Source organism: Notolepis coatsorum (genome assembly GCF_963971535.1).
Source record: "Notolepis coatsorum genome assembly, chromosome: 9".
NCBI classification, from domain to species: Eukaryota; Metazoa; Chordata; class Actinopteri; order Aulopiformes; family Paralepididae; genus Notolepis; species Notolepis coatsorum.
This window is the reverse complement of record NC_140173.1, coordinates 66,226,828-66,239,978: the sequence shown is the minus strand read 5'-3', so window position 1 is coordinate 66,239,978 and position 13,151 is coordinate 66,226,828. Positions and strand designations below refer to the sequence as shown.

The following is a 13,151-nucleotide window of genomic DNA, read 5'->3' as shown; positions in this document are numbered from 1 at the left end:
TAATAATGGACCAAGGCAGCTCCCCTGTGGAACTCCGGTGTAGGTGTTTTCTGTCTGCTGGGGTCAACTTGAGATGTTTGATTTGAATTTGTGAGAAAAAAATATCTATGTTTTTTTCACGGATCTAGCCTCTTTTCCTCTTAAAGTGCACCAGATTGATGCATTTAAATGTTAAATACATTCCCACCTTAAAGGGTTTGGAATCGCCCCACCATAGTTTCACAAAATAGGGGCCCCCAAACAACATTTAGCATAGGGCCCCCAAAAAGCTAGAATCGTCTGACACAGCTGATCTGACTCATCGCTGCTCATTGTCTGCATCACAACCAGAACCTCCTGATGAAAATGCATTTCTAAATTCTGAACTCTCACTTCAAACCATTCATTACAACATCCTTGGGCAATGAATTGATTCCTCAGACCAGCCAATTCCTCTCCCATCTCTCCAAGTAACCCAGTCGACGGTCTGTGGAGAGGGCAGCTTAGGACACTGTCATCCACCAATAACTCTTTAATTGGTGGTGGTGGTGTTGTTGTTTTACCTCTTTGCTTTTGATTGCGTTTGATGTTTGCCTTCCTTGTGTATGAATTTACATTTACTTTTAGTCATTTAGCTGACATTTTTATTTTTATTCAATGCGACTTACATATTGTGAACAACCGGTCAGCAGGAAGGGTACAACTCTGGCAGCTAAGGATCAGTGGTATTGTTCGTCAAATAGTGTCGATCTTGAGTGTTATACTCTGCATAGTTACTTACTTACGGCTACTACCCCTTCTAGGGCATAGGCCGTCAACAAGCGATCTCCAGGCATCTCTGTCTTGAGCTGTTCTCTCCAGTTGGTTCCAGGTCATCTTCATGGTCTTGGTGTCTGCCTCCAGGTCTCTGCGCCACGTGTGTCTTGGGCGACCCCTTTTCCACTTGCCCTGCGGGTTCCATGTTAGGGCGTGTCTAATGATGGTACTTGCGGGCTTTCGCAGGGTGTGGCCTATCCAGCACCATCTGCGTTTCTTTATTTCTGCGGGCAGCTGGTTTGTTCTCTGCCAGACTTCGCTGATGGTGTCTGGCCATCGGATGTGGAGAATCGCGCGCTGGCAGCTGTTAATGAAGACCTGCACTTTCTTGATGATTGCAGCTGTAGTTCTCCACATCTCTGCTCCGTATAGGAAGACTGCCTTGACGTTGGTGTTGAAGAATCTGACTTTGGTGTTGGAAATCAGTTCTTTTGAGCTCCAGATGTTCCGTAATTGCACGAATGCTGTATGTGCTTTCCTGATTCGTGCTCTTAACGTCATCATCACGCCACCCTGCTTGTTGATAACACTGCCATGGCCTTGTTGTCTCACTTGTGCCGAAGTGGATGCCACGTTGTTGGTCTTCTCCTGCATCTGTATCGTCAGCGTAGTCCAAGTCGTCCAGTTGTGTCCACTGAATCCCGTACCTTCTCTGTGATGTGGAGGTCTTCATTATCCAGTCAATGGCCAGCAGGAAGAGGAAAGGCAAGAGGAAAGAGGTTACGCTGACATTCGGACTTTAATTAATAGGTTCGAACGTTCGGTGAAAAAAAAATAAAGGATGCGCACAGGGTTGAGGTGATGTGAATGCGAGGCGCTCGGCTCAACCAGTATGGTCTGCCGGGCTGCAGCGGGATACTATTTCTCAACCAGAGCTCTATTTTGATTGACAGGCGATTCTGCCAATTACGTCACACCGCTTGCACCCGCCTCTGCTGTTACCACCAATCGGCAAGCCTCAACAGACTTACCGTAGCTACCGGGGAGCCGTAGTTAGCTCCCCGCCGAGGAAGTAATCGGTAACGAGGTTTCCGTAGGTGAACCTGCAGAAGGATCATTAATGAATACCAGCCTTTTTCGGCCACGGAGCGCGAGCTTCATGGCGGGAGGTGGTTGCGTTGGAAACAACAGCAGGCGCACGGTGGACAGACCCGTCCACCGTCTACCTCAGAACGGTGGTAGGGCGGACGGGCGGCAGGCGTGTTGGGAGCCCGGCCGTTCCGAGGTAGACGGTGGACGGGTCTGTTGAGCCGAGGCGTGCGCCTCTCCTCCCGGCTCCCCTCCCCGTCGTCCAAGAGTGAATACCTGTTATTGAACGTGTAACACTAACTATATAACGTTTATGCCACAAAACTAATGCATTTGTTTATCTAGCCCCTTACGTGACTGCAAGGGCTATTGTTTATCATACTTTGATTCAGTAGCTTGTTTATTTTCTTCTGAGTGCTTTGTTTAATTACATGTTTACATGAACAGCCACCACTGTAAACAACATGTTTTTCACCAATAGACTATGCAATGCCGCCCTCCGTAGGATCTATAATAATACAATACAAAAAAAATTATTATTGAAAAAAATGAAAAAAAAGATTTTATTAAAAAAAAAATGTATTAAAATTTTTTTTAAAACGAACGTTCGAACGTTCGTTCGATAAACCCTGGCGAACGTTCAAACCCTAAAAACAGGGTTCGGGCTCAGCCTTACTGCATAGTAGTATAGACATATTAGCATAGTAGGTAATAGTACTGTACAAGTATAGTAGTAAGGTACATAATAGTAAAAAGAAGGTTACTCTAATAAATTGTACCACATGAAGACATTTCCTGACTGATCAATGTCCTTTTTCCGTTCTCAGTCTCAATGAGCCGCCTGTGATGAAAGGCTGCTACGAGCCCAACTTGAAGCTGAGAGAAGCTGAGAGGTTGTTTGAGGACCAGATTACTGGCCCAGAGTCCATCGCCAACATCGGGGGTAAGTGAGGACATCAGGGTTAAGTGAGGACATCAGGTGGACTCTCCTGTCCTCGACAACAAAGTTGTATGGGTGAAAGGGTGTCCTAGTGCTTAGAGAGACCGGCCCGTAGCTGCAATGTCACAGGTTTGATCCCCAGTGATCCAGCCATTGCTAATTATGCACCAAAGCTATGGAACACCCTGCCTATGGACATTAGGGAGGCTAGCTCATTAAATATTTTCAAAAGTAAGCAAAAAAACCTACCTCTTCACTTTAGCCTTTTAATGTACTCTGCCACTTAGATTATTGTACAGTCTATTTTTATGTCTGCACTTTATGCATTGCTTTTATTTAGTAAATGTTCTGCTCTTTTTACGTCAATTCTCTGCTCATTTTATGCCTGTCTATATTTATGCCAATTGTATGCTGTGTCTATGTCTATTTTATGTCCATTATGTCTACATTACTGCTGTGAAGCACTTTGGGAAGCATCATTTACAATGATGTCAAGTTACAGACAAGTTAAAAATAACAACTGTTGTAACAATAACAGTTACAAATTGAATAAATAAGACAAAACACAGATTACAATAGAGAAAATCAGTTAACACAGTTACAAATTGAATGAATAATACAAAACACTAGGGCTGTCCCCGACTAAGGATTTGGATAGTCTACTATGATTGGCCAAAATTTGCCGTTAGTAGATTCTTTTTTTTTATCATTCCATTTGGGCTGTGGGGGGTGCTTAATGTCTGAAGGAGTCGACTGAAGGTTTCTTGTCCTCTGCAAAAGCATGCAATTGGTCCACTGATGGATACATCTTGATATTTGTCTAGTGTGTTCATTAGATGGGTGAAATCCTCTTTCAGTGCCTCTGTGCCTGTTTTCGTAGGCAGTTAGCCTCTGGTATGCGTGCCATTAGCGTTAGCCACGCTTCTAGGCCTCTTTTCTTTTGGAAAGAATGATAAAAAAAATCTATATATATAATTCTTTTTTTTTGTATTCGACTAAGAGGTTGGCAGTCGACTACGGCTCCTTTCGACCGATTAGTCGACTAATCGACTAATAGGGGTCAGCCCTACAAAACACAGATTACAAGAGGAAATCAGTTAAAACAGTTGCACACTGAAGCAGGGAGATTTGTAATCATGTTTTTAAACTGTCAAACATTGGATAGTGGGAGAGTTGAAGATCATTGCAAGAAGCCGGGGCATTAAAACTAAATCCTGACTTTCCAAGTTCAGTCTGCACTCTGGAGACCTAAAGCAGGACGAGGAAATATTGTGCACTTCACACGTTTCTATAATTGTTTTGTCGAAAACCGGAAAGCCTGTAGTGTAGCCTGTACTTCCTGTACTTCCGTTTACACACTTTAGGAGGCATATCTTTACCAGCCTATGAAGCATCCGACAAGTCATTTGAGCAGGTCAGACAGGGTCCATAGTTCCAATCTAGCAACATTGTGATTTACTGTAAGGTGGTAATTTCCCACCGGTGATACCACTGTTTATTTCATAATACACACAACACAATGCCAGAATGGAGTTGCATCACATCCACATGGTGTGAAGTGAAAAACAACTTAAAAGGATTTACGAACACGAAAAGACCGGTGTGAGCCGTGTTTTCAACAACTGTCTGTGGGAGAAGTCCCTGGGGATTGCCATCATACAGACATCCGCGGAATTAAATAATTCTAATGATGGGGCGGCTAGGTGATGTAGTGGGCAAGGCGCTCGCCATCAACGCTGGAGACGCTGGGTTCGAATCCAGCTCTCGGCGTTGCTATCAGCTTGGCTGGTTGTTCATACTAACACAATTGGCAGTGTTAGGGGTGGGAAAGCTGATGGGTGGGTCCTGGGCGTTGTGGACAGCGACCCCTACAGTTCGGTCGGGGCGCCTGCACAGCGAGGGTAGGATCTGGAGGGAGGTAGTGTGACCTTCCACACATTACACTCTCCCGGTGAGAATCTGCGCTGCCAGGCTGGCTGCCGGCTGGCTGCACATGCGTCGGAGGAAAGCATGTGACAGTCTCCGGCCTCCCGGACCAACAGTAGGGGGGAGTGCGCAACAACCAGGAAGGGGGTTGGGAATTGGCATAACGACTAACAGGCGGATGGGAGAAAAATCGGAAAAAGGAGGGGGGGAAAAGATAATAAAAAAAATAAAAATAAAAATAATTATAATGATAATAAATACGACAATATTTGTAGTATTTTGATTATACTGCCCCCCCGTCCAACATTCCACTGCTCATCTTGCCCGGACTCATTTGTTTATGTTTTGTCTTTACTGTGTTTGTATGTTTGTTTGCGTTCAAGATGAATAAAAATCAATCGATCAAAAAAGTCACACATTTCCCCATTAAGGCCATTTTAAATGGCTATGAATCTATGTTCTCATTTGGTCTCTCCTTCATGTAGATGTTCTTTACACGGGCACAGCCGACGGGAAGATCCTGAAGCTGGTCGGCAAGAGGAGCTACGTCCTGGCGAGGCTTGGCAAGCCTCCCTGTGGTTAGTAACCTGCTCTGGTATTCACTGTTGCTGCTGCTGGTCTGATTACAGAGTTTCACAACATCGTCTCAACTCTGAACAGAAAGACTTCTGCCTGAGGTTAAGAAAGACCCAACTGTCAGGGCGGCTGGGTAGCATAAAGGTCTAAGCACTCTCTTACCACCGTCGTCCCTACAAACACAATTGTCAGTGTTCGCGGGTGGGAAGCCGGCGGGGTATGAGTCCTGGTCATTGCAACAGCGACTCCTATTGGTCGGTCGGGGTGCCTGTTCAGCAGGGAGGGGATCTGGGGGAGATATCGTGAACCTCCGCACGTGTTACGTTCCCCCAGTGAAACTCCTCGCTGTCGGGTGAAAAGAAGCGGCTGGCGACTACACATGTATCGGAGGAGGCATGTGATAGTCTACATCCTCCCCAGACCGACAGTAGGGCAGCATGTGGTAGTCTCTACACCCTCCCCAGACCGACAGTAGGGCAGCATGTGGTAGTCTACACCCTCCCCAGACCGACAGTGGGGCAGCATGTGGTAGTCTACACCCTCCCCAGACCGACAGTAGGGCAGCATGTGGTAGTCCTCCCCAGACCGACAGTAGGGCAGCATGTGGTAGTCTACACCCTCCCCAGACCGACAGTAGGGCAGCATGTGGTAGTCTACACCCTCCCCAGACTGACAGTAGGGCAGCATGTGGTAGTCTACACCCTCCCCAGACTAACAGTAGGGCAGCATGTGGTAGTCTACACCAGGGGTGCCCAACCTTTTTTGAACCAAGATCTACTTTTTAATTTACCACCTAGCCGAGAGCTACCAGCCAAAATTTGACCTACTCTCGGCTAGTATTAGTATTAATAGTATTAGTAATACCCATTCAATATGCACATGACAGAACATGTTATATGGCATATAATATTTTCTGTCATGTGCATATTGAATGGGTATATAATATAATATGATATTTTATATATCATTGTAACGGTGTAGTGTAGCAATTACAAGAATGACAAGACTAACTTCTCACGTTGGGCATGCAGGCAGCATGACCCATTTACCGGTATTTCACATTCTGCATACACAGACAACACACACACTCAATTCAATGGGCATGAGAAAACATGAGTTTACATTGCCAAAGCAAAAGTGGAACAATACAATCAAAACAAAAATGATATATGTACAATTAAAAGGAAATGGGAATGATGTGTAAACAGAGCTGTCACATTGCAACTGACAACTGTTGTCACGATACTGGAATTTCAAACTTCGATACGATACCTTGAAAAGTATCGATATTTGATACCATTTTCGATACCACAGGAAAAATGTTAAATCTTAAAATGTAAAAAAATAAAAATAAAGATAAATATATATATATATATTTTTTTATTTAACTAAATTTTGCTTTTGTTGCTGGTCGATTCTCCTCAGCTTCTCTCTGGTACTATAAGAGAAGACAAATATAACACTTTTAAAACCCTTTGTTTATCTTTAGATCAGACATTTAAAAATAACTAAATGATCTAATCTTAGAAATTAAGTAAAGTTAATAGTACTGCATGTTAAGCATAACAGATTGATTGATTGAACATTTTATTAACAGATTGCAGAATGGGTACAGTACGGCTCAATACACACAATTGTTAAAGGTGACATGCATTATAAATGTCATTTTTCAGTCTCTAGCATTGTATTATAGTAATAGGAGTTAGTATCAATGTGTTTTAGTGTCTAAATACCATATTCGCGGATTGCTCTGATTCAGCTCAGATCATTTCCTGCTCCAGTAAATTAGGCCATCCTGATTTGAAGGCCTGCGTGACGTTACTCTGGGTAGCAGACAGTGATGTGATTGGCTCTGTGGTTGTAGCTAATGCCCGCCCACAATCTGCCTAGACTGACTGTACACAGCGAGTGGAAACCACTTCCTCATACTCTGCATGCACTTTGTCAGTGCTGTAAAGTTTAAACCTTTTTAAATCTTAGACAAACAAAACACTTTGCTTTCATGAAATATTGTAAGCCGTCATTTGAGGCTTTATAAAAGCAGCACAATGAACACAAATCTGTCAGTGCCGAGTCCGACCTCATCTTAACAAACAGCATTGCTTGTTGTAGTTAACAAAGAGAGGCAGAGTTGATTTTGCACAAAAAAACAAAAAAAAAATCATATATATATTTTTTTACAATCGAATTTTTATTAATCGAGATCTACTTGAAATCAGCCCGCGATCTACCTGTCGATCGCGGTCGACTGGTTGGGCACCACTGGTCTACACCCTCCCCAGACCGACAGTAGGGCAGCATGTGGTAGTCTACACCCTCCCCAGACCGACAGTAGGGCATCATGTGATAGTCTACACCAGTGGTTCTCAAACTTTTTACACCAAGTACCACCTGAGAACGTAGCTGGCTCTCCAAGTACCACCATATGACCGGCGTTAAAATACAGTCTATTCAGCTATGCACAGTTCACGCAGGAGGCAAATGTATTCCTAATACCATTATTTATTGTTAACTTTTGTCAGACACAGCCACAATGTACAAAGGGATAGCACTAGAACTAGCAAACGCTTCCACACAACTCATACAATGCAAGGGGCATTGAGAACATAATAACTAACATTCTCACATAGCAAGTGAGAAAATTAAGAACAACTGTATTTCAGCAAATGTACTTAATTCTCTCTCTATCTCTCTCTCTCTCTCTCTCTCTCTCACACAGCAAGCAATTGTCCGTCATTCTCTCTCACTCGCATACACACACACACACACACACACACACACACACACACACACACACACACACACACACACACAATTATTTTGTTACAAAAACTTAATTTCCTGCATTCTGGTGCAGGAATCTTTGAATTTTTACCCTTTAAATGCCAGTGTTTGTGATGGGCATCACAAATTATTGTAAAAAAGAAAAGAAAACACATATTCAATACATTTTTGAATGTTTACCCTTTAAATGCCAGTTTGTGTGATGGCATCACAAATTATTGTTAAAAAAAACACAAAAGTAAAATATTTTCAATATATCAAATGCAAAGTACATTTTTCTGGGGGGGATTATTACAGGCTAGGCATGTGTCAATTATTAGCAGCAACACAGATTTTGATGGATTTTTTGTAATGTCAGATTTAACACCAACTCTTTTCAGAAAAGTGGGAGTACTTCATTTTTTATCTGACATTACAAAAAAATCAAAAAATAAATGGTTATGATCAGGGCTGAAGTTGAATTAAAGATTTATGACTGTTTGCTTTTTTGGAAATGTTTTCAAGTACCACCAGCAGTACCACCAAGTACCACTAGTGGTACGCGTACCACAGTTTGAGAACCACTGGTCTACACCATGGGTCGGCAATAGGTGGCCGGGCCGAAATTGGCCCGCCAGCAATAATTTCTGGCCAGTCAGTTTATTTTGAGAATATGATATTTATTTTATTTTCATCATATTTTTATTATATGCATACTTTATGTTTTATCCATGTTGAGAGTGAATAACCGGTATAGGCAGTGAGGTGCAATGTACCGTATATATAGGCTTGCTCAAAGTGAGGTGGACAGCGCGTGGTGCTGAAATGGGAAACACAAGTCCAATAAAAACACCAGTTCAGTAAGTCATTCAAGCTTTATCTTTACATATGACTGATGGCACCACACATGCATGTGAACAGTAATGCTGAAATGACGGCGCTATAGGTATTTGAATTACGAGACATTCGGAAGTCCATTAGCTCCATTTCCAGTGCAGCCTCATCTAACAAGGTTAACTATCATAATCGATCGTCCCACTATATTCCTTTATCCGTAGTTGATCAGTCTCCCCAGTTAGTAGCTAGATTAATATATTTAGCGGAAGTGTCAATAATCGATCGCGGGGGATTCCCCAATCTGGATGCGTCAGCCCCAATCTCCTCCGTAGACCAGACCGTCTCATTTAACAAGAAGAGGCTTGTTTGAGATTCAATAAGTATAATAATAAGTAAGACAACGGATACGTTTAACGAATTCCATATAAATCGATAGTTTTAACATTAAACATTCAACATTAAACCGGTCCGTGGCCGTCAGATAGACTGTTGTGCGTAATGTAGGATAGACCGATAGAGAGAGGCGCTTTATAATACAATGGAAAAAAGACAAAGGTATAATGTTCAGTGCATGTATATGTCGTTTACAGTTTATTATGCCACCTATGCAGCTTGTTTATTTTGACAGAGTTAAACATTTTTCACTATCATTATATTAAATTAGCCATTGTTTTTGGTTCTGGCCCGCCATACAATGGCTTGGGGGAAAATGTGCCTGCGGCCAAACCTAATTGCAGACCCCTGGTCTACACACCCTCCCCAGACAGTGGGCAATGGGCGCAATGACCAGGAAGGGAATTGGCATAATGACTAAATTGTGGGATGGGAGGAAAATTATAGAAATAAAAACTGTTAGGGTGATTAGGGATGCTCGATATTGGCTTTTTTACCTATACCGATATTGTCCAACTCTTCATTTCCGATACCGATATCAACCGATACCGATATATGCAGGGTTTCCCCCCCCAAAAAACGGAATAATTTCAGGTAATTAACATTACATATCTCGTTGTGGAATTAACACAACATTATGCATACTTTTGACAATAAAAAAAATCAGAATGTGTTCTTACTTGCTTGCCTGGGTAAATAAAGGTTCAATATATTTAAAAAAAAAAATTATTATTTTTTTTGAAAATTGAAAACCGATACAGATAATTTCCGATATCACATTTTATGCCAATATCGGCCGATAATATCGGACATCCCTAGTTGTGATTATATATGATGTTATATTGAATAATATTGAACTTGTAGGGTAAGTTCAGATCAGTACTGGATACCTGCAGCACCGGCCACACACGACTAATGTTAGATTAGATTAAAATGTATTGTCATTGTAACTGAGGGGTACAATTCCCTGACTGTATTACTAGATATGATACTTACTACCACTACCTTTGTACTTAATATTCGGCCACCCAGTACTCGGCATAAATATATTATGATGAACACTGTCACGTAGATGAAACGGATCCAACACAAATGTACGAATTAGAAATAGGTCTTTATTTCTACACAGCGATGGTGTGTAGAGCAAGCACTTAATCAAATCAATCACATTTATGAATGGAAATTAGTATGCACTTTTATGGCAAGAGTATTCGTCGGTATATCAATAGAGAATGTCCAATCTCTGAAGGCGCAGGTGGTACATATACGACCTGGAATAGTTAAGGAATAACAGCAATGATACTTCAATGATTATAGACTGGATACACTAGGGGGGGGTTAATCCGGTCGCTTGTAAGCCGACAAGAGTAGGAAGGGGGGGGGGGTAGAGTCCGGCTGCCTCATCCGGCCAAGGGTATCCCAGGTGAACCCACTGTAGTGCCGTTCAATGCGCCGGCGATCCTTGGACCGCAGATGAAAGCAGATGGACTCTTTGTGGGCCGGCGTCCTCCGGTCCACGGAGGAGAGACGTGAAGCGACCTCGTCTTGCAGAGCGTCTCCTCACCTTGCGTCCTCTCCAGGGGGGGGGTTCCAACACACGGCAGTGTCGGGGGTCTTTATCCATGGAATAATCAACGTATACAAAGCATAATCCGTGCCTGGGAAGGCGGGCTGTCGTCGGTAGAATAATCCGGTATACAGGTCCACTCGCTCGTCGGCTCTGGGGCTCCTCGGGTGCAATCTCACATGGGGTCGATCAGCCTGGATAAGCAGCCAGTTTTCTGCCCGAAACGATGGGGTGCTGACTACGGTAGTATTCTCACCGCACGAAGCACTATATATTAACAGACTATTATTAGCTTAATAGACTACGTCCAACTCGACGATATAGTGCCAAATATGACTATTCAAATATTAATATACACGATGTCTCAATACCGATGGTAGGCCGAACTTGGCCTTACTCCCACACGTGGCGTCGCGGGGAGGCTTTACGTCTGTCACTCTATTGGAGGGTAAGAAACTGGACTGAAAAGGAAGTCCTACTTTAGTAGCGCAGTATATATACGCACTATGAACAAATAGTCCCATTAGTGGTGCGGTAGCCAGATTCCTACGCGGAACTAGGACTTGTTCGTACATGTTGAGCGGTACGTTTGAACTGGGTCTGGGGGGTATGGCAGCCTGGCACCAAGGTCTCGACCAATAGTAGAATGGAGACTATTATGGGATGTTCAGTAGGCTAGAATGGATATTCAATGCATATTGTACAAGGAATATACAAGGGATATCAGGGAATATTAGAGAATATACAAATACAATTAAATATATATATATAATAAATATATATATTCGGTTTAATCTGGCCCTTCACAACAGCCACCCCCTGATTGGTCCCAGACCTAATCAGTTAAGCAGAGACAGATTAATTGCGTTGTCTATTTACACATAAGGGTTTGCTGTAGGGGTCAGTCAACTTCACAAAGTCATAGGGTTATAGGGTCATGGTCATCATCGATTGTGTCTGGGAGTCGGGGCAGTTCTATGAGCCTCGCCACGGGACGGGTGTAAGTGCGACCCTGGACGAGCACTTCAGCTGCTCGGACCTTGCCGTCGGCACCGGTGATCACTTTGCTTACGCGGCCGGCCGGCCACATAGCTCTGGGCAGTGATTGATCAATAATCATGACGACTGTTCCTTCTGTCAAATTGTCTCTCTCCTTTACCCACTTCTGGCGGGTCTGTAGAGACGGTAGGTAGTGCAGTAGGAAACTGCTCCAAAACTTGTCGGCTAATACTTGGCTGTACCTCCACATTCGTCGGCCGTTCGCTTCTTCAGGCCGGTACATTGTCTGGGGTAATGCAGGATCTAGCCGCCCCATCAGGAGTGTGTTGGGGTCTGCGGAGATAACAGTGCTCAATCCACAGAACACAGGCTTCTTATTCTCAGCCTCCTCCTGACTGGCTTCCCTCGGGATAGGCGTGGGCCACTCTCCTTCCGGGAGCTTTAGGAATGCTGGGCCGTCACTGTAGACATTGCGACGGGTGAGGTCATCCAGGGGCATCCCCCGGGTGATGACGTCAGCTGGGTTCTGTTTTGTATCAACGTAGCGCCACTCTGTTTCTCCGGTTAACTCTTCGGTTAAGTCTTGAATCTCGGTGACTCTGACTCCCACGAAGACTTTGTACTTGCATGAGTCCGATTTGATCCAGGCGAGTACTGTCGTGGAATCTGACTACGGGATTGTTCTAGACACCGGTATGGTGAGCTCACGTTGGATGAGCGTGGCTAGGTGCGCTCCGGCTAGGGCTGCGCAGAGCTCTAGACGTGGGATAGATTGTTGCTTGCGTGGGGCTATTCTCGAGCGGGCGAGGACAAATGCTGTGTAGATCTCTCCCCCCTTTTCTTGGGCCCGCAAGTAGGCTACTGATCCGTATGCGACCTCTGAGGCGTCACTGAAGACGTGTAAGTCCATTTTACATGTCTCTGGCCTCACCGTGGGTGGGAAGTAGCTTCGGCGCATATTAACGCCTGGGAGTGAGTGGAGCTCCATCTCCCACTCTCTCCAGGTGGATGCAAGGTGTGCGGGAATGGGGTCGTCCCAGCCCTGGTCCTTGTCCCACAATGCTCGTACAATCATTTTTGCCCTGGTGGTGTACGGTAGAATACATCCTAGCGGGTCATATTGTCGGGCGAGTGTTGTGTACACACTCCGTCTGGTGGTCGGCGCTGCCGCCGGCCTTCCCTGCTCCGTAGTCAGGGGCTTGTGTCTGTAGTGAAGCGAATCTGTTTTGAATCGCCACACCAATCCCAGGGTCATCTCCTGGGCTTCTCCCGGGATTGTAGCCATCCAGGTCTCGCTGCTGGCTGCCTTGTCCTCGGAGGAGAGGC

The 13,151-nt window shown here is 44.2% G+C and overlaps 1 protein-coding gene across 2 annotated transcripts in view; it reads left to right on the top strand.

Moving 5' to 3' along the window:
* The window catches only part of apmap (adipocyte plasma membrane associated protein), a 74,658-nt gene that overhangs the window by 17,373 nt on the left and 44,134 nt on the right, over nt 1-13,151 (top strand). For both annotated transcript variants that reach the window (XM_084322135.1, XM_084322134.1), the window contains exons 3-4: nt 2,652-2,767; nt 5,176-5,268. In XM_084322135.1, the coding sequence (XP_084178261.1) occupies nt 2,652-2,767; nt 5,176-5,268 (209 nt within the window). The remainder of the gene's footprint in view (nt 1-2,651; nt 2,768-5,175; nt 5,269-13,151) is intronic.